The 23,105-nt window shown below is 40.5% G+C and overlaps 1 protein-coding gene across 4 annotated transcripts in view; it reads right to left on the minus strand.

The window, feature by feature from the left end:
* The window catches only part of SRPX (sushi repeat containing protein X-linked), a gene marked incomplete at its 3' end in the record, with an annotated part of 76,283 nt that overhangs the window by 21,351 nt on the left and 31,827 nt on the right, over positions 1–23,105 (minus strand). For 2 of the 4 annotated variants that reach the window (XM_084870685.1, XM_084870684.1), the window contains exons 2-4: positions 8,793–8,852; positions 5,326–5,517; positions 3,646–3,822 (exon numbers count right to left, since the gene is read on the minus strand). In XM_084870685.1, the coding sequence (XP_084726811.1) occupies positions 3,646–3,822; positions 5,326–5,517; positions 8,793–8,852 (429 nt within the window). The remainder of the gene's footprint in view (positions 1–3,645; positions 3,823–5,325; positions 5,518–8,792; positions 8,853–23,105) is intronic. The other 2 variants (XM_084870682.1, XM_084870683.1) reach the window with 2 other exon arrangements.

Consider the following 23,105-nt stretch of genomic DNA (forward strand, 5'->3'; position numbering starts at 1 on the left):
TCTCACTATCATCAAGAAACTATCTCATCCACTTGGGGTTTGACACCCAGCATTTGACATGCTCAAAGCTCTAGGCACTCCTCATTTATGTTTTTGTTGTTCTTTTAAATACATTTTTATTTATTTCAGAGAGTAAGGGAGAGGGAGAGAGATATATACACATCCATGGTGAGAGAGAATCATGGATCAGCTGCCTCCTGAACACCCCACACTGAGGATTGAGCCAGCAACCTGGGCATGTGCCTTTGACTGGAATAAAATCTGGGACCCTTCAGTCCACAGGCCAAAGCTCTATCCACTGAGCCAAACTGGCTTGGGCAGCACTTCTCATCTTTGAAGGGCTTGTTCACTTCCCTATGTATTTCTCTTTCTTCATCTTGCTCCTTATCTCTTGCTGAGATTTAATATGGTTTGGGTACTCACATGTGCATGGCTAACCCTGCATTCAACTGGCCTTGCTAGGTGTTGTTTGGCATAATTTATTGGCTATAGCTTCTTTTTCCCCATGTTTCTAAATTCTTCCTACTGACTTGGCAATATAGCAGTAACCCAGAAAAAGGTAGAAGGCATTCAGCCATAGTGAGTCTCTCCTACTTTAAAAACAGCATCATAAAACATTACAGAAAGGTACCTTAATTATCACTCAGTTCAATGGAATTCAACACCACAAATATCATTCCAACTCCTAGGGTTGAAGTCCACAAAGGCAAGAGAATCATGTGATTCTCAAAGAGTTTACAGTCCATTAAGGGGATTACGTCAGCACACATAGAGTATGACATGAGGTAGAAATAGCACTGCCTCAGGAGAAGTAAAAGAAAATGCTATGGAGGATTACAGAAGCCACACAATGTTCTCATTTTACAGATATATAAGCTGTGGCACAGAGATTAAGTTACTTATTTAAACCCATGCATATACATAGTGACAGTGTGAATTGTAACCTAAGTATGAGTGATTACCCCTAGAACAAGCCCTGGAACAGCTCAGGGTCTATCAGAAAGACAAGTATACAATATCTGCCCCTTTCTGGTCAAATATAACCAGCAATTTCATAATAGAAAGCAAGCATATTTAAGAATGTAAAGCCCAAGTGTCCATCAGTAGATGAGTGGATAAAAAAACAACAACAACTGTGGTACATTTACACAATGGAATACTTGGGCATAAAAAAGAAGGAAATCTTACCTTTTGTGGCAGTTTAGAGGGACCTTGAGTATATTATGCTAAGTGAAATAAGCCAGTCAGAGAAAGACAAATACCATGGTGTCACTTACATGTGGAATCTACTGAACAAAATAAACTAAAAATAGAAACAGACCCATAGATACAGAAAACAAACTGACAGCTGTCAGAAGGGAGAGGGGTTGCAGAGTTGGGTGTAAAAGGTGAAGGGATTAAGCAACACCCCCCAAAAAATTCATAAACTCATATAACAGTATGGTGATTGATAGAGGGAAAAGGGGTGGAGGGAGGCAGAAGAGGATAAAGGGGAGATAAATGGTGATGGAAGGAGACCTGAATTGGAGTGGTGAACACACAATACAATATACAGATAAGGTATTATAGAATTGTACCCCTGAAACCCATATAATTTTATTAACTAATGTTGCCCTAATAAATTCAATATTTTATAGAAATATATATATATATATATATATATATATATATATATATATATATATATTTCAGAGAGGAAGGGAGAGAAAGATAGAAACATCAATAATGAGAGTGAATCATGGCTGCCTCCTACATACCCCCCTCCCCTGCCCACTAAGGATTAAATGCACAACCCAGGCACATAGCCTTGACTGGAATTGAATAGGACCCTTCAGTCCCCAGGCCAACACTCTATCCACTGAGCCAAACTAGCTATGGCTAAATAGAAAAAATTTAAAGCAGAAGGGGAGGAGATAGATTTCAATGTATAATTACATTGCCCTAATACCTTTTGTTGGAGCAACATTGTTAGAATGAAGAGATTCTCTTAGTCTCTGTGTCATGTATACTAAACATCTGGATGATATGCTATGTTGTTTTCTGTATCATTGAGATATAATTACACTATGAGCTCTAAATTAGGTAATCTGGGTCATGAGTCTCAGAGTTTCACAAAGCCAGTTTATGGATAGCTAACAATGATCCCTCAGAAATGACCTAGTTTTTCTGAAGCAGGGATTTTCAAACAGAGAAATAAGAAGAAATAAATTACTAAAAATAATGGTGAATGTTGACTAGACCCTCATCCATGCCCACCTCATGCTAACTTTCTATCTCTGCATTGTTTCATCGGATTATCACAACTACCCACTTGAGGAAGGATTGTTATTATTATCATTCTCCTCATTTATAAACTGGAAAGCATTTCTTCACATTTGGAGTTTTTATGTGGTCTGGGATTTTAAGACATAATCAAGGATTTTTAAATTATGCTAATAAGTCAAATGCTTCTGTGTATATCTGCCTGCTGCTGACTTAGTATTTCCCTCCAACCTCTGCACACATATTCTCTTTTTTTCTTACCAAGGTGACTATTGACTGTCCAGAATTTGGGACAAGTGTAAAAGAGTGAGAGGGGCTCACCAACCACTATGTAGGCAGCAGTGGGACATCCCTAGATATCAGAGAACACCAGAGTTAGCAAGAACTGTAAGAATACCTGTGTGGAGTAGAGGAGTGAGCATGGCAACCTACACATCCCATCCTAATAATAGGGAGACCTATAATCTGATAGATAGAGCACCTGAGTTAACCTTAAAATTAATATTATTTTATTTTATTTTTAAATATGTCTTTATTGATTTCAGAGAGGAAGGGAAAGGGAGAGAGATAGAATACCCATAACAAGAGAGAATCATGGATTGGCTGCTTCCTGCATGCCACATATTGAGGATCAAGCCTATAACCTGGCCATGTGTCCTTGACCAGAATCTAACCTGGGACCCATCAGCCTGCAGGCCAACACTGCATTCACTGAGAGATTGAGCCCGAAATTCGGGCATATGCCCTGACTGGGAATCAAACCATGACCTCCTGGCTCACAGGTGGATGCTCAACCACCAAGCCACGCCAGCCTGGCTAATCAAATTATTAAAAATCTTAGAACACATATACTTATGTGAATAGGGATTTAAGCTTCTTATATGTGAATAGGAGGTTAAGTTTTTCTTAAGTTTCCTTTTCAAGGCCTGTGTGGAGTGATGGAGGAGATGACTCAGTTGTGAATCCAGTAAGCAGAACCGATAAGCAGGGTCAGGTCAACCCTCGAGGAGTCAAAATATCATCTCATCAACATCATCTCATCTCCTGACAATAGCTGACCATTTGCCAGCCTCCATTCCCCAGCCCACTCCCCTTTATAGCCCTGTTCCCTTCATCTTGCCATAAGGTAAGGCAGGATTTGATGCTTGTAAACACCCTGTTTTCTTGGTTGGCTGGCATACTTAATAAACACTTTATATAATTCTACCTTGCCTTCATTATTGGATACAGTGACAAGCAGCCCGAGTCCAACCAGGGGTTTCCCGGTAACAATATCCCCCTCCCAGGTCAATCCTCCATAGTCAAAATGAGCTTAGGTCTTTGAATGAATTTCTAGATGGTGGACATAGGTTGTGCCTCCTGAGGACTGTGGTAGTTTCTTACCTACACAAGAGGCTGGTTGACCACTCCAGGCCTTGTTGTCCATACACGTGACTGTCCGCTCCCCTTTCAATGTGTATCCTGGTGAACAATAGTACTCACACCTAGAGTTAAAGTAGGCACCATCTACGCACTTGAACCCTCCATTTACTGGCATGGCAAGTGTAGGACATCGCTTCTCTGAAACACAACAAAACAGACATTCAGCATTCCCTTGTCTTTGTCCATAGAATTTCAGTTCAGAAACCATGAGAGCATAGGGTGAAGAGTTAATTTAAATACAATGGACAACTAAACTAGCTGGTTTGGCTCAGTGGTTAAGCCTAGTCCTATGAACCAGGAGGTCACGGTTTGATTCCTGGTCAGAGCACATGCCCAGGTTGTGGGCTCAATCTCCAGTCAGGGGCATGCAGGAGGCAGCTGATCCATGATTCTCTCTCTCCATGGATGTATCTATCTCTTCCTCTTCCTTCCTATCTGAAATCAGTAAAAATATATTTAAAAAATAATAAAATAAATACAATGGACAACCAATTTGTACTTATTAATCCCTTCACCTTTTTCACCCACCACTCCAACCACTCCCCCCATTTGGAAACCATGGAAAAATGTTCTCTGCATATATGAGCTTATTTCTGTTCTTTTTATTTGTTTATTTTGTTTTTTAGTTTTAATTGTTGATAGATATGAATTTATTGCCATTTTATAGTTCACATTACTATCTTTCTTCTTCTTCTTCTTTTTAAAGAAGATCCTTTAACATTTCATATAATCTTGGGATGAAAATTTCAGATAAGGAAATATAATCAATAGCATTCTTTTTTAAAAACATGTTAATGTGTTCTACAGGCAAAGACTGCTGAGACCTGAATAGGACAGAAAGGTGTTTGTGAATGCAGAATATTTTTCCTTTCTTTCTTATTAAATTCTTTATTGCTGAAAGTCTCATATCCCCCCCCCCCCCCCCATTGGCTTCTCCATGCCCGCTACCAACTCCCAGCACAGGCCCTCACCCTCCTACTGTCTGTGTCCATTGGTATCAACAACATTCTAATAACAATTTATGGAGTCAGATAGGTATGAGGTTTATTAGGATAATCACTTAGTTATGTAATGTCTAATAATTGGGGTGTACACCTGAAACTAATGTAATAATGTATGTCAACTGTAATTGAAAATAAAAAATGATGAAATAGTTAAGCTGGATATATATATGCACACACACACAGACATATATATATATATATATATATATATATATATATATATATATATATGATAGATAATAATGCATGGAAACAACGGGTGATTGAAGGTCACACAGAAGAGACATGAAGTTTTGTATCAGACTGGCTTGGGTTGGTATCACAGCTAAGCCATTTTCTTAAGTTAGGTTCCTTAGAAGCAGACACTGAAACAATAATTTGTGTGTAAGGGATTTAGTAAGAAAGTGGTCCCAGGGGAGACCAGGGAGGGGTGGGGGAGGCAGGACAGTAGGGGTGGAAACCATGCAAGGTAGCACCTGACAAAGTCAGCCTCAGTCTGCTCCCTGCAAGAAGATTGGGAGCATGAATGACACCTTGAGTTTTCCTTGCCACAAAACGTTCAACAAATGGCCTGTAAGAGCAAACGAATCTGACCCCAATAGGCCCTGAGGACCCAACATGGGGCTGGGTTACTCACGCTTACAGATGACCTTGTGGGACCATCGTTTGTTCGACTGGCAGATCAGCGGGGAAGAGCCATGCAGTTCATAGCCCTTCTGGCAGCGAATGTCACACCGGGTTCCCAAGGCTGTTGTGTAGTATCCTCCTTGAGGGGCCCTGCAGTACACATCTCCATACTTCACCTTGACAGGGGAGCACCATGGGGCATCTACAGGTGACAGAAACAAAGGAGGGGAGAGATAGGAAAGGACATCTTCAGAAAATGTGTTTTCTTGTTCTAGAAATCTCTGACTGACTGCATTTCAGATATTTTTATATTTTACTTATTTATTTATTTTGCATTCCAGATTTGGGACTTCCAAATAGTGCCTCATGTTTTTTAAGATGTCTCTGGATAGGGAAGTTAGGATCACAAGAGTATGTGTCAGACATACATGAATATGGGTCCAGCTTCCTCCATGACTAGCTGTGTGATCTTGGACATGTTACTTAATCTCTCTGAGTGGATGCCTATGCCTATGTCATAGGGCTCTTCTGAGGACCCCAAAAATAATACATACTAAGTGCCTAGCACAGTGCCTACCACATAGTAAACATTCAAGAAACACTTGTTCTTTTCAAGATTTCCTTTAATGAGACACATAATTTTCTTCAAGGCAATTGATAACATTGTGAACCCAAATCATCCATACATCTTGGCAGGAGAGTAACAGCTGTGAGAGGGGCGGGGTTTTGGGGTGGTTGAGTGAAAAAGGTAAAGGGATTAAACAAAAAAATTCATGGATACAGACAAGAGTAGGATGATTCCCAGAGGAAAGGGGTGTGGAAGTAGAAAAGGGTAAAGGGGGGATAAATGGTGACTTGGGGTGACAAACACAAAGTACAATATATGGATGATGTATTATAGAATTGCACTCCTGAAACTTATGTAATTTGCCCTAGCTGGTTTGGTTTAGTGGATAGAGCGTTGACCTGCAGACCTAAAGGTCCTGGGTTAGTTTCCTGTCAAGGGCACATTAAAATAAAAAATATATATTTAAAAATATATTTTTAAAAATTATTAGGGCAGGACTAGTTCACAGTGGGTACTGTACAATTAATGGGGACTGATGAGCAGCTCCTTCCAACTTGTCAGGCCTTCTTTCCACCTCAGCACCTGAGCTGCCAGGCAGTGGGGTGCATGCGCCATCATGTGGCCAGGAAGGAGAGCAGACCATGTTTGACTATTCCAGGAATCACTAAAATGATTCTTCCTCTATAAGAGACAGTAGATGATTAAATTCTTTTCTTTTTCTTCTCTTTCTTTCTTTCTCTTCCTTCCTTCCTTCCTTCCTTCCTTCCTTCCTTCCTTCCTTCCTTCCTTCCTTCCTTCCTTCCTTCCTTCCTCCCTTCCTTCCCTTCCTTCCCTTCCTTCCCTTCCTTCCCTTCCTTCCCTTCCTTCCCTTCCTTCCTTCCTTCCTTCCTTCCTTCCTTCCTTCCTTCCTTCCTTCCTCCCTCCCTCCCCTTCCTTCCCTCCCTCCCTCCCTCCCTCCCTCCCTCCCTCCCTCCCTCCCTCCCTCCCTCCGTTCCTTCCTTCCTTCCTTCCTTCCTTCCTTCCTTCCTTCCTTCCTTCCTTCCTTCCTTCCTTCCTTCCTTCCTTTCTTTTTTTCTTGGTTAATCCTCACCGAAGGATATTTTTCCATTGATCTTTAGGAAGAGTGAAAGAGAAAGGGAAAGACAGAGAGAAACATCGATGTGAGAGAAACTCATCAATTGATTGTATCCTGCATGAGCCCCAACTGGGGCCAGGCCAGGGAGGATCCTGCAACCAAAGTACGTGCCCTTGACTGGAATTGCACCTGGGACCCTTTGGTCTGCAGTCTGACACCCTATCCACTGAGCAAAACTGGATAGGGCAGATTAAATTATTCTAAAAGCCCCATGATGCATTAAAATTATATGGTTCAGCCCTAACCAGTTTGGCTCAGTGGATAGAGCATCAGCCTGTAGGCTGAAAGGTCCCAGGTTCAATTCTGGGCAAGGGCACATGCCGGTGTTACAGGCTCAATCCTCAGTATGTGTGTGTGTGTGTGGGGGGGGGCGGGGGGGAAAGGGACATGCAGGAGGCAATCAATCACTGATTCTGTCTCATCATTGATGTTTCTATCTCTCTCTCCCTTTCCCTTCATCTCTGAAATCAACAAAAATATATCTTAAAAAAATAAAGTTGTAAGGTTCAAACTATTTCTTCTTTATCTCTGATCTGCTATCCATATTACACCCATGCCCACCTAAGTTACTCCTTTTTATTACTTTGGGTAGTCTCTTGTAACCCTTCCAGCTGAGGGAATTTTTTTTTTTTTTTTTTTGCATTCTGGGTCTTGGTCAAAATGCTATTGATATACAAACTGGAAGAGTGTCCAGTTCTCCACTTGTTTTTTTTTTTTTTTTCCACTCCAATGTTGAAAACCTTCTCATCCTCCAGCTTCTGGACTTTGGCATGAGTTTAAGAGGGACAAAAATTTAGAGTAAAGGAAAATGAGGCAGGATACCTGCCATGGTTAGCACACACATTCTGGTTGTCTTTTCTATTGTACATGACGTATATTTAAGACTAGCAGGTGTGGCTTGGTGGTTGAGCATCGCCTGAGGACTGAAGGGTCCTGAGTTCGATTTCAGTCAGGGGCACATGCCGGAGTTGTGGGCTCGGCCCCCAGTAGGAAGCATGCAGGAGGTAGTTGATCAGTGATTCTCTCTCATCATTGATGTTTCTATCTCTCTTCCCTACCATAAAGGAACCAGATTCAGAAAGAAATCATTTAAACTTACTTTCGCTTTCCCCAAAGTTCCCTAAGCTTCAGAGAATGACTCACAAATATAAATATTTGTGGGCATACTTACCTGAGCCTGAATAGGAAGGTTCTTGACTAGGCTTTTTAAACTTTCTGGGGGAAGGATTGCTGAAAATGTGTAGAGATGGAGTTCTTGATCAAAGTTTCATGGGGCGACAGACTTTCCTCACCATTTCAAGAGCAAAGTTGGACTCAGAAAAAGCACAAGGAAATGAGCTTATGAAAATCAAGTTTTCTCAGTCCCCATTCATCTCAGTACATTAGCAGCTCTAGGTCCAGATTGGACCTTGGATGGTTTGGTCTGGACAATTCTGGCTGCAATGTATGAATCAGGTAGAACTCATAGCTTGATTTTCATTTTTATCAGCTAGAGCTTGGCTTTGCAGAATTAATGACAGTAAAGAAACCTAGGAGAATAAAACGACCACTGGTGTGCTGAAGGTCAGCACTTCAGAGATTTCCAAAAGCTTTTTGTTTTCTTTATTTTTTTTAATGGGAACAAATGTATATTAATTTTAAATATTTATTCTGGACAGATAATTAGAACTTAATGACACTATCTGGTCACTTTATTATAATATGCTCTGCAGGGCAAAAAGGAAAGTTATCCTGGCAACAGCAGTCCTTATTAGCACAGAAGCAAAGCATTCACCTTTATATCTAGGGTGTGAGTACCCCACGTCATGATCTTCTAGCGGTGAATCTCCAGATCCTACAACAAAAAAGAACAGAAACTGCAGCAAGAAGAGCCACATGATACGGACAGATATTTCAAAGCATTGCTTTGGCACAGTCCATGCGAGAGGGGCTATTAGAACGCAGAGCCAGGAGTAAAAGCTTCTATGGTCATTCATGAAGGGACAGGGGGCCTCTCAGAGTGAACCTGGGTGGGCTGCTCTGGCCAGAACCCATCAACATGAGCTTCAGACTGTTTGAGAATCAACATGTGCCAACTGAAATTCTGGGTGCGGGATTGAAAGAAAGTCAACCTCACTCTGAGGAGGTGCCACTGTACACCAATCTCATGCCAGGGAAGACAGTAAAAGGTATGTGACTGATACAGCCCATGGTTTCTTCAGCCATCAAAGACACCCAGTTTAACTGAAAATCAGTCCCTTTTCTTCTTTCTTTCTTTCTTTTTTTTTAATGGTTGAATAGTTTTTTATTTTTTAAAAATTATTTCTAACTGGCTTATTTAGCTTAGCATAACAGCTTTTTTAACCACTTATCAGCTGATGGGCACTTAGGCTGTTTCAAAATCTTACCTATTGTAAATTGTGCTGCTATAAATATAGGGGTGCATATATTTTTTCTGAGTGTTGATTGTGATTTCTTGTGATATATTCCTAGAAGTGGGATCACTGGGTCAAATGGGAGTTCCATTTTTTATTTTTTGAGGAAACTCCACACTGTTTTCCACAGTGGCTGCACCAGTCTGCATTCCCACCAGCAGTGTACAAGGGTTCCCTTTCAGTCCCTCTTCTGAAGTGAATTTGGGTGGAGGATGCAGAATCAAATCAAATTTCTTAGTGACAAAAGAAATACAAAACTGTGTTGGTATAAGGAAATGAGGGCCAAAATCGATAGATGTTTATTAAGAACCTCTCACCAAGGCATAGGTAAAGTAAAATTTCTTTATTTTTTAAATTTTCAACCAAGGATAATTTTTCATTGATTTTTAGTGAGAGGGGAAGAGAACGAAAAGAGAGAGAAACCTCAACATGAGAGAAACATATCAATTAGTTGTCTCCTGCACGTACCCTCAACAGGGCCCAGACTGGGGAGGAGCCTGCAACCAAGGTACATGCCCTTGACTTAAATAGAAACTGGGACTCTTTGGTCTGCAGGCCGACACTTTATCCACTGAGCCAAACTGGGTAGGGCTAAACTAAAATTTCTTGATGAGACTTACTACCCTTGAAAAACCACAGACTCAATAAGAAAGTATGTATTTAATTATAAAATTTTAACTAATTGGAAGTTGGAATGGAAGCATTTTTAAAATAATTAAATATGGAATTTTAGTAAGTGGTAGATCCTTAATCTTTGAAGTGGTACCAGGCCTCAAACTTCAAAAACAGTTATCTTAAATCTAGAGATAGTTCTTTCTAGACTTCCCAGTCTGGTGCTGACTATTGAGTCAGCATCATCATGGTCACACCTTTACATACTGGGAGGGACTTACAGCTGTAGCAGACAAAGACATTCTATAGTATAATAAGGTTATTCAAATTCCTGTACAGAATAAGTAAATGAGTAATGGTCCCTGTGCCACATGATTTCTGGGTGGGAGATAGTGAGGGTGGAAATGGAAAGTGGGGAGGTGAGGAAGGCTGGGCCATGGCCATTTGATAAAGACCACCCCCGACCCCAACTAGAGAAGCCCATTTATGTGTTCTGCTTTGCTCCAGGGTTCTTCACCTGCTTTCTGACCACTCAGACAGGTACAAGCTCTGGCTGGTTTGGCTTAGTGGATAGAGAGTCAGTCTGCAGACTGAAGGGTCCTGGGTTCAATTCTTGTCAAGGGCACATCCCTGGGTTGCAGTCTCGATCCCCAGTACAGGGCATTCAGGAGGCAGCCAATCAATGATTCTCCCTCATTATTGATGCTTCTATCTCTCTTTCCCCTCTCCCTCTCTGAAATCAATAACAAAATATATATCAAAGAATATATTTTTGGCTGAAACCGGTTTGGCTCAATGGATAGAGCGTTGGCTTGGAGACTGAAGGGTCCCGGGTTCGATTCCGGTCAAGGGCATGTACCTTGGTTGCAGGCATATCCCCAGTAGGGGGTGTGCAAGAGGCAGCTGATCGATGACTCTCTCTCATCGATGTTTCTAACTCTCTATCTCTCTCCCTTCCTATCTGTACAAAATCAATAAAATATATTTTTTTAAAAAAAGAAAAAAAAGAATATATTTTTGCCCGTCATGGCTCAGTGTTGAGCAATGATTTTTGAATCATGTGGTCATGATTTGATTCACTCTTAGGGCTCATGCTCAGGTTGTGGGCACATTTCCCAGTGCAGGGCATGCAGGAGGCAGCCAATTAGTGATTCTCTCTCATCATTGATGTTTCTATCTCTCTCCCTCTCCTTTCCTCTCATAAATCAATAAAAATATATATTTTTTAATTACGCACACTCACCAAAACTGGTTTGGCTCAGTGGATAGAGCGTCGGCCTGCGGACTGAAGGGTCCCAGGTTCAATTCTGGTCAAGGGCATGTACCTTGGTTGCGGGCACATCACCAGTAGGGAGTGTGCAAGAGGCAGCTGATCAATGATTCTCTCTCATCAATGTTTCTAACTCTCTATCCCTCTCTCTCTCCCTCTCTGTAAAAAAATCAATAAAATATATTTTTTAGAAATTAAACACTTAAAAAATTAAAAATTTTCATTATTCCATATCAAAAACTGAACATGAAAACCTGTGTAAACCCTTTAGGAAAGCAGGCTAGCAACATGAAGGCAAAGCCTATGTTCCAACCTTCTGATCTAGTCATTCCACTTCTGGGAATCTATCCCAAGGAAATAATATTAAACATAGGGAAAAAATTTATACACAAAGATTTCTTTACAATGTCATTTATAATAGCAAAATACTATAAAATGACCAACTAGCCAATGTATGGTTAAAAAAAAAACCATAGTGCATTCATTGGTCATAACAAAACGTAACTATTATCTAATAAAGATGATATGCAAATTGACCATCACACCATAAAGGTCAAGATGGCTGCACCCACAGCAGAAGCAGAGATTCTGTAACACAAGATGGCTGTGCTCATAGTGGAGGCCGAGCTCCCATAAGGATCCTTAAGGAGCAATCAGCAGGGACCTGAGGCTGTGTGGCACTGGGCTGGGGCAGGGGACCTGATGCTGTGCCCTCTTCCTGCGGGGGCTTGACAAGGGATCTCAGGCTGTGCCACCCCACCCAGTGCCATCCTGGGGGACCTCAGACTGTGCACCTGTCTGGCAGAGCTTGACAGGAGACCTCAGGCCGCACTCCCCCCCTCGCCCATCAGGGCTTGATGGGGAACTTAAGGCCGTGCCCCTCCCCCCCTGTCCCAGTGCCAGGCTGGGGGACATCAGGCTGCACCCCCTGTCCAGCAGGGCCTGACAGGGGACCTCAGGCCACACCCCCAATCCCAGCACCAAGCCAGGGGAACTGAGGCTGCACCCCCCGCCTGGTGGGCTTGATGGGAGACCTCAGACTGTTCCCCCTGCTCTGGCACCAGACCAGGTGACCTGAGGCTGCGTCTGGTTCCTGGCAGGGTTTGACAGTGGTGGTGCCAGCCAGGTATGGATTTATCCCAATGGGGGTGGGGCCGACCAAGTTTGGGTCTTGCGCAATTTCCAGGTGCATGTGGGTGGGCAGGGACTTGACTCTGGTTCTTGTGGTGCATCCCAGACTCTGGCAGGAGGGAGACTTTCACATACATTTTACTAATTTTCTTTCATCTGTGACACTTCTATTATAGAGAAAGGGCAAATAGCAATATTAAAATATCTCCTCTAATTAATTCCCTTTATATGTGCACGAAATTCATGCACCAAGTCAATAGTAAATTAATAATGTTTATAAAAAAAAAGAGAGAATAGCATGGAAAAAGCTTTCTTATAATATTAAGTGAAAATGTACTATAACAAAATTATATAAATTGTGTGATTTATAACAATGTAAAACAATGAAATTCAAAATAAACAACGCATAGAAAAGAATCTATGATAATTGGATTTGTTTTTCTTCTTTCTTCTCTTCTAAATTTTCTACTACAAAGATATATAACTTTCACTCTAGCTGGTTTGGCTCAGTGGATAGAGCATCAGCCTGCAGACTGAAGGGTACCAGGTTCAATTCGGGTTATGGGCACATGCAGGCTCAAACCCCAGTAGAGGGCATACAGGAGGCAGCCGATCCATGATTCTCTCTCAGCATGGATGTTTCTAGCTCTTTCTTCCTCTCCTTCCTCTCTGAAAACAATGAAAATAAAAATATTTTAAAAAAGATATCTATCTCAAAGTGAAGAACATAAAAATAGATTAGGAAGGCCACTTCATAATACTAAAGGGAGCAATCCAAAAATAAGAAATAACTCTGGTAAACATATATGCAGGAGTACCCAAATACATAAAAAAAACCCCAAAAACATCATAGAGGATATAAAGGGAGAGATTGACAGCAATACAATCATAATAGGGTACTTTAATACTCCACTGTCACTATTGGACAAATCCTCTAAACAAAACATCAGCAAAGAAAGAGCAATCCTAAATGACTCACTAGACCAGATTGAATTAATTGACATCTTCAGAACATTTTACCCCAAAGCCACAGAATATACATTCATCTTAAGTGCACATGGTTCATTTTCAAAGATAGACCATATATTGGGTCACAGGCAAAGTCTCCTTAAAATCAAGAAGATAGAAATCTCAGCAAGCATCTTCTCAGATTACAATGGCATAAAACTGGAAATCAACCACAATAAAAACAATTCAAAAAAAAAAATCAAACATAAGGAGACTAAATAGCATGCTATTAAACAATGACTGAGCCGAAACCGAATTGGCTCAGTGGCTAGAGTGTAAGCCTGCAGACTGAAGGGTCCCAGGTTCGATTCTTGTCAAAGGCATGTACCTTGGTTGCAGGCACATTCCCAGTAGGGGCCGTGCAAGAGGCAGCTGATCGATGACTCTCTCATTGATATTTCTAACTCTGTATCTCTTTCCCTTGCTCTCTGTAAAAAATCAATAAAATATATTAAATAAAATGACTGGGTTACCAGAGAGATCAAAGAAGAAACAAAAAACATCATGGCAACAAACGACAATGAAAACACAACAATCCAAAATCTATGGGACACAGTGAAAACAGTCTTGAGAGGGAAGTTCATAGCTCTACAAGCCTACTGCAAAAAACAAAAAACAATGGTAATAAATTACTAACCCTACAAACTCAAAGAGAGAGCAACAAGAGAAGCCCAGTGTAACCAGAAGGAAGGAAATCATAAAGATCAGAACACAGATAAATGACATAGAGACTAAAAATAAATAAATAAATAAAAAAAATACAAAAGATCAACAAAACAAAGAGCTGATTCATTGAAAGGATAAATAAGATTGATGAACCTATAGTCAGGCTCACCAAGAAGCAAAAAGAAAAGACCCAAATAAACAAATAAGAAATGAAAGAGGAGAAATAACAACAGACCCCACCAAAATCAAAGGATTGTTACAAAATACTATGAACAACTCTATTCCAACAAACTGGACAACCTGGACCAAATGGACATATTCCTAGAAAAATACAACCTTCCAAAACTCAATCAGGAAGAATCTAAACATCTCAATAAGCAATAAAACTATGGAAGAAATTGAAGCAGTGATAAAAAAAAAAAAAAAAACTTCCAGCAAACAAAAGCCCAGGGCCAGATGGCTTTACAGGGGAGTGTTGCCAAACATTCAGGAAAGAACTAAAACCTATCCTACTCAGACTATTCAGAAAATTCAAGAGCAAGGAATACTTCCAAGCTCCTTCTATGAGCCAGCATCACCCTAATACCAAAACCAGATAAAGATAACACAATGAAAAAGAATTACAGGCCAATATCCCTCATGAACATAGATGCCAAAATCCTCAACAAAATTCTAGCAAATCGGCTCCAGCAGAACATCAGAAAGATCATACACCTTGCCCAAGTATGTTTATCGCAGGGATGCAAGAATGGTACAATATCCACAAATCAATTAACGTGATACATCACATAAACAAATTGAGAAATAAAAATCATATAGCTCATACCGATTGATGCAGAAAAAGCATTTGACAAAATCCAACACCCTTTCTTGATAAAAACTTTCAGCAAGGTGGGAATAGAAGGATCATACCTCAACATAATAAAAGCCATATATGATAAACCCCCAGCCAACATCATACTCAATGGGCAAAAACTAAAACCATTTCCCCTAAGAACAGGAACAAGACAGGGATGCCCACTCTCACCACTACTGTTCAACATAGAATTGGAAGTATTAGCCATTGTGATAAGACAAGAAGAAGAAATAAAAGGCATCCAAACTGGAAAAGAAGAAGTAAAATTGTCCTTATTTGCAGATGACATGATACTATACATAGAAAACCCTAAAGACTCCATAAAAAAATTATTAGACTTAATAAATTAATTAAGCATTGTATCAGGATACAAAATTAATGCCAAGAAATCTATGGCATTTCTATACACCAATAATGAACTTACAGAAAGAGAGACTAAAAAAGCAATCCCCAAAGGACTTGTATGCATGCATATAAGCATAACCAATGGACAAAAAATTCTGGGGAGGGATGGCATGTATGGGAGTGGGGGGGGGCAATGGTAAGATATGTACACATATAATACCTTAATAAAAAATAAAAAATAAATAAAAAAGCAATCCCAATTACCATTGCACCAAAAAATTAAGATATATACGAATAAATTTAACTAAGGAGATAAAAGACCTATATGTGGAAAACTATAGGACACTGAAAAAAGAAATGAAGGAAGACATAAACAGATGAAAGAACATACCATATTCATGGATTGGTAGAATCAACATAATCAAAATGCCCATACTACCAAAAGCAATCTATAGTTTCAATGCACTATCCATTAAAATACCAAGGGCATATTTCACAGACCTAGAACGAACTTTCCAAAAATTCATCTGGAATAAAAATAGGCCCCAGAGGAGAAACCAAGATGGCGGTCTAGGTAAGCACCTAAGCTGCCGCCTCGCACAACAATTTCAAAACAACAACTAAAATACAGAACGGACATAATCCAAAACAACAGGATAGCTGGCTGAGTGGGAAATCTACAACTAGAAAGAAGGAGAGAGGCTCATGGATCGGACTGGGAGCTGCAAAGCACTGAGGTAGGGAGACGTGCATGCACAGAGGAAGGGAATCCGAGTGCCTGGCTGGTGGGAGGGGAAAGGAAGCCCCAGGCTACACTGAACCCCAGTTCCAACTGCACTGAACCCCAACCCTGGCTGAAACTCCATGGACCCAGGCTCATACGGGTGGAGTGTAGAGAAAGACACACAGAGACTCAGAGACTGGGAGACTCGGGGGGAGCCAGGAGCCACAGCGTGCCAGTGAGTGCGCGCAGTGAAGTCCGACCAGACTGGTAGACCAGGGGAGCCAGAGCCCCAGTGAGTGAGCAAGTGCATGCAGAGAGGTTTGACCAGACTGGGAGACCAGGGGAGCCAGAGCCGCAACACTCGAGCAAGTGTGCACAGAGAGGTCTGACTGCGGATTGCCACAGTGGCTCCATAGGGGAAGGAGTCAGAAGTTCCAGACTACACAGACCCAACCCAATTCCAGGTGAGCCCCTGGGGCACCCATGCTCTTACAAGGGGATTCTGGACTGTCAGGCAGAAACTCACTCAGGGGAGCCACAGAAGGCAGAGGCCTGAGGCTCTCGCAAAAGGGCAGGGCTGACAAGAAGCCAAGACTGTCGGCTCAGCCATGAAACTTTACCCCATCCAAGTTGAGCACAGAGGCTTTGCAATTTTGCAAGTCTGATCCTATAAGACTGTGTCTAATACAGAAGGTATCCTGGAGTAGACACAGCTGATACATCCAATTGGCCTGGAGGTCAATTCCTCCCAGTGATACCAACAACAATCAAGACTTAACTACAATAAAGCTGTACACACAGTCCACAAAGGGGAGCACCAAGAGTGTCTACCTCAGGTAACTGGGGAAGCTGACCCACCAGGCCATATAGGACACCAAACACACAAAGCCAACCTATCAACTCAGGGAAGCAGCAAAATGCCAAGACAAGGAAATAGATCTCAAACAAAAGAAATGGAGAACAAAAGACTGGATATAGAGTTCAAAACCACGGTTATAAGGTTTTTCAAGAATTTCCTAGAAAAGGCCAATAAATTTAATGAGACCCTTGAGGATATGAAAAAGGACCAACTAGAAATTAAACATACACTGACTGAAAAAAAAATATTATACAGAGACCAAACAGCAGACTAGAGGAACACAAGAATCAAGTCAAAGGTTTGGAATACAAAGAGGCAAAGGACACTCCTCTGGAGAAGCAAGAAGAGAAGAGAATCCACAAAGTTGAAGATAGTGTAAGGAGCCTCTGGGACAACTTCAAGCATACCAACATCAGAATTATGGGGGTGCCAGAAGAAGAGAGAGAGCAAGATACTGAAAACCTATTTGAAGAAATAATGACAGAAAACTTCCCCCACCTGGTGAAAGAAATAGACTTACAAGTCCAGGAAGCACACAGAACCCCAAACAAAAGGAATCAAAAGAGGAACACACCAAGACACATCATAATTAAAATGCCAAGGGCAAAAGACAAAGAGAGAATCTTACAAGCAGCAAGAGAAAAACAGTTAGTTACCTATTAGGGAGCACTCATATGATTATCAGCTGATTTCTCAACAGACATTATGCAGGCTAGACGGGAATGGCAAGAAATATTCAAAGTGATGAATAGTGAGAACCTACAACCAAGATTACTCTATCCAGCAAAGTTATCATTCAGAATTGAAGGGCAGATAAAGAGCTGCACAGATAAGAAAAAGCTAAAGGAGTTCATCACCACCAAACCAGTATTATATGAAATGCTGAAAGGTATTCTTTAAGAAGAGGAGGAAGAAGAAAAAAAGTAAAGATAAAAATTATAATCAACAAATACATATATATCAACAAATGAATCTAAAAATCAAGTGAATTCAAAATCTGAGGAACAGAATAGACTGGTGAACATAATAGAATTAGAGGCAAAGAAAGGGAGTGGATTGATAATTATCAGGGGAAAGGGGGGTGTGGGGAGTGCAGGAAGAGACTGGATTAAAATCGTACACCTATGGATGAGGACAATGGGGGGGAGGTAAGGGCAGAGGGTGGGGTGGGAACCGGGTGGAGGGGAGCTAGTGGCGGGGGGGGGGGGAAGGAGAAACAATTGTAATAATCTGAGCAATAAAGATTTATTAAATTTGAAAAAAATAGACCCCAAATAGCTTCAGAAATTCTGATAAAGAAGAACAAAATAGGTGAGATCTCAATATCAAGTTGTATTACAAAGTCACTGTTCTCAAAACTGCCTGGTATTGGCACAAGATCAGACATATAGAACAATGGAATGGAAAATAGAGAACCCAGAAATCGACCCAAACCATTATGCTCAATTAATATTTAACAAAGGAGGCATGAACATACAATGAAGTCAAGACAGTCTCTTCAATAAATGGTGCTGGGAAATTTTGACAGATACATGAAAAAAAAAAAAAGAAAAGAAAAAAAAAAGAAACCAGACAACCAACTTACACCATACACACAAAAAAACTCAAAATGGATCAAGGACTTAAACATACAACAGGAAACCATAAAAATACTAGAGGAATCCACAGGCAGAGAAATCTCAGACATATGCCACAGCAATTTCTTCACTGATACTGCTCTTAGGGCAATAGAAACTAAAAAGAAAATAAACAAATGGGACTAGATCAAAATAAAAATCTTTTGCAAAACAAAGGAAACCATCAATAAAACAACAAGAAAGCCCACTGTATGGGAGAACATATTTGCCAATGATATCAATGATATGGGTTTAATCTCCAGCATTTACAGAGAACTCATACAACTTAACAAAAAGAAGATAAACAACTCTATCAAAAAATGGGCAACTGACCTAAGTAGATACTTTTCGAAAGAAGACAGAAGGAAGTGACATATGAAAACCTGCTCAAAGTCACTAATCATCCAAGAGAAGCAAATCAAAACAGCAACGCTGTACCATCTCATACCTGTCACAATGGCTATCATCAACAAGTCAACAAATGACACGTGCTGGCGAGGATTCAGAGAAAAGAAGTTCTTACCATTTGCAGTAACATGGATGGGGCTGGAGAGCATTATGCTAAGTGAAATAAGCCAGGCAGAGAACGATAAATATCACATGATCTCATTCATTTGTGGAATATAATGAACAACATAAACTGATGAACAAAAACAGATCCAGAGACAGAGAAGCATCGATCAGACCGTCAAACCTCAGAGGGAAGGCAGGGGATGGTTGGTGGTAAAGGGGAGAAATCAACCAAAGGACTTATTGTATATGCATGCATATAAGCCGATTCAATGGACACAGACAACAGGGGGGTAAGGGCACAAATGGGGGGGGTAAGGGATAATGGGGGAATAAGAACATATATGTAGCCAAAACCAGTTTGGCTCAGTGGATAGAGCATCGGTCTGTGACTGAAAGGTCCTAGGTTCGATTCCGGTCAGGGCATGCACATTGGTTGTGGGCACATCCCCAGTAAGGGGTGTGCAGGAGACAGCTGATGGATGTTTCTCTCTCATGGATGTTTCTGGCTCTCTATCTTTCTCCCTTCCTCTCTGTAAAAAATCAATAAAATATATATATAAAAGAACACATATGTAATACCTTAATAAAGAAATTAAAAATAAATAAATAAAGATATCCACATAATAAAATAGTAACATGCTAATTGACCATACCTTCACAATGTCTACCAGTCAATCAGGAGTGAGTATGCAAATCAACCCAACAAAGATGGCATTTCGCACCACCCCAGCCACTCCAGACCTCTGGGCAGTGTGGGAAGGTGGAAAGGCAGCTCAGTGCCTGAGCAGAAAGGTGGCTCTGGGCCAGAGCGGAAAGGCAGTTCCAGCCCGAGGGAAAGTGCTGGGAAAGGCCCATTCTTGCATGAATCTTTGTGCATCAGGGCCTCTAGTATTACTTTCATAATGGAAAATAAACTTTATTATGTATACAGTTCAAAGAAGTTTAGTTTCTAAAATACATTTTAAATATATTAGAAATGCTAAATACTCTACTAGTCCTCCCCTTCCACCCTGTCCCCATTTCTTTCCATATTCAGAGTTGAACTGGAATTCCTCTAAAATTACTGGATTCTCCAACTCCATATGGGAGATCTGCTTCATATTAATGATAGGGGGATTTATAATCTGATAGAGTACCTGAATTAATCTTAAAAATAATCATATTATTTTGAATCTTAGAACACATATACTTATGTGAATAGGGATTTAAGTTTCTTATATGTGAATAGGGGGTTAAGCTTTTCTTTATTTTCTTTTTGAAGGCCTGTGCAAAACAATTGAGGAGGTGACTCAGCTATGAGTTCTTCAAGCAGAACTGATAAGCAGGGTCACACCGACTCACCAGGAGTCAAAACATCATTTCATCAACATCATCTCATCAACATTACCTCATTGCTTGATGACTAAGGACAATAGCTGATGTCTGTAGAACCCCAGAGCTGCACATAGCTGCACTCCATTCCCAGACTCACCTTAGCCCCTTTCCCTTTATAATCCTGTCCCCTGCAACTGCTGTAAGACAGGATTTGAATGCTTATAAGACCCCTGTCTTCTTGTTTGGCAGGCCTTAGTAAACACCTTATATTGGGTCGGCAGCTAAGTAATTGCGGGTTTCACACATATATGGCTTCAGTTGAATTTTTAGGTTTGCAGACGTAGTAAAATGTAAAACACATTTTGTTATTTGATAGTTGGCTATTCAGCTGTTAATCAGTAAAAAAAGTTTTTTGATCTGTTTTGTAGTTTTCGTTTGGCGTTCGTTGAAAAATGGAAAATCAAAAGGAACATTTTCATCATATTTTGATTTTTTATTTCCGCAAAGGGAAAACGCATCGCAAGCTCATAAAAAGTTATGTGCTGTTTATGGTGACGAAGCCTTAAAAGAACGGCAGTGTCAAAATTGGTTTGCCAAATTTCGTTCTGGTGATTTTTCACTCAAAGATGAAAAACGCTCTGGTGGTCCAGTTGAAGTTGATGACGCCCTAATCAAAGCAATAATCAATTCGGACTGTCACAGTACAACACGTGAGATTGCAGAGAAGCTTCATGTATCACATACATGCATTGAAAATCACTTAAAACAACTTGGCTATGTTCAAAAACTCGATACATGGGTTCCTCACGAACTGAAAGAATCACAGTTAACGCAACGCATTAGCAGCTGCGATTTGCTAAAGAAACGTAATGAAAATGATCCATTTTTAAAACGACTGATAACTGGCGATGAAAAATGGGTTGTTTACAACAATATCAAGCGGAAAAGATCGTGGAGCAGGCCAGGTGAACCAACTCAAACAACATCAAAAGCTGATATTCATCAAAAGAAGATTTTGTTATCAGTTTGGTGGGATTACAAAGGAATTGTCTACTTTGAACTCTTACCACCCAACCGAACGATCAATTCTGATGTCTACATTGAACAACTAACGAAATTAAACAATGCAGTTGAAGAAAAGCGGCCCGAATTGACAAATCGAAAAGGTGTTGTATTCCATCATGACAATGCAAGGCCACACACATCTTTGGTCACTCGGCAAAAATTAATGGAGCTTGGTTGGGATGTTTTGCCACATCCACCATATAATCCTGACCTTGCACCATCTGATTACTTTTTGTTTCGATCTTTACAAAACTCCTTGAATGGTAAAAATTTCAATAATGATGATGATGTCAAATCGTACCTGATTCAGTTTTTTGCTAATAAAAACCAGAAGTTTTTTGAACGTGGGATTATGATGCTGCCTGAAAGATGGCAAAAGGTCATTGATCAAAATGGGCAATACATTACAGAATAAAGTTATTTAGTTCCATGAAAAAATTGTCTTTGATTTTCTTTTAAAAATCCGCAATTACTTACTTGCCGACCCAATATGATTCAACCCTGCCTTCGTTAATGGACACAGCCCGAGCTCATGGTGGTTTCTCAGTAACATTAAGAGCAGTTCTCTCTTCCTTCAGGTATTTTTAGCCTCCTTAGACAGTAAGAAGCTCTGCACTTATTCCCATCTCTAAGCAAAGAAGACTACCGTCACAAGTTTCTAATATGGAGTTTAAAACACAGGATGTTATTTAGGGAGCAATACCTGTGAACAGGATAAGATGCAAGCACGTCTGGACAGAAGGAAAAGTTGAACTCTGATGTCAGCCCAAAGACAGCCTCTCCTGTTGGGCTGAAATGGCTTGATCTTTAAGTCCCTACCTCAATTAGCCATTGGATTTGGCCCACCTTGGGAAGGAGGGGATATTGGATGAAGCACTCCCAACAGCTGAAGCAATCTCTGAAGGGATTGAAAGCAGATTGTCTGCAGTTGAACCAATCAGCTTTTTTTTTTTTTCTAAAAGAAAGATCTGGTCAGTACATTGCCATATACTATCACAACACTCACTCTTTGAGAAATAACTTGAGATGACTACATTCCTGAAAGGGGACTCTCCATATAGAATGGGAGGAACTGAGACCAACTAGAGAGACAGGGGTATCTGGTGTGCACAGCCAAATGTTACTGGTACATCAACATTCTAAGACACATTCATTACATATTCTTTATCATGGTGAAAATTAAAGTCTGACAATAGGTGAGTGAGCAAGCAAATGATATCAACAAGCTATTTTATAGCCACTAGTCAAGTTTAGAATGGGAAACGTATATGAAGCAAAGCTAGTCCAAAAAGCAGATACTGCAAACTATATAGATGATGAAGTATGAAATGGAATATATAGATGCATATATACACTTATACTTGTCAAACTTGGAATATAAGATTGGACTACTGATACCTGCTTTGGAAGCTATTGTGTATGGTTGAATGCCTGAAGCTATAGCAGCCATTTTGCAACCATGATGTCTCAAGATTAAAAATTTCCAGCTGAGCCATGGCCTGTTGCTCAGTGGTTAGATCGTCGGCCAGCACATTCAAGCACCGTGGATTCAATTCCTGGTCAAGGTCACCTACCTTGGTTGTAGGCTTGATCCCTGGCTGAGGTTGGGGCACGTGTGGGAGGCAACCAGTTGATGTGTCTCTTACATAGATTCCCTCCCCACTCACTTTCTCTCCCCACTTCCACTCTATATA

This window comes from Pipistrellus hanaki, assembly GCF_964339955.1.
Source record: "Pipistrellus hanaki genome assembly, chromosome: X".
Classification (NCBI taxonomy): Eukaryota; Metazoa; Chordata; class Mammalia; order Chiroptera; family Vespertilionidae; genus Pipistrellus; species Pipistrellus hanaki.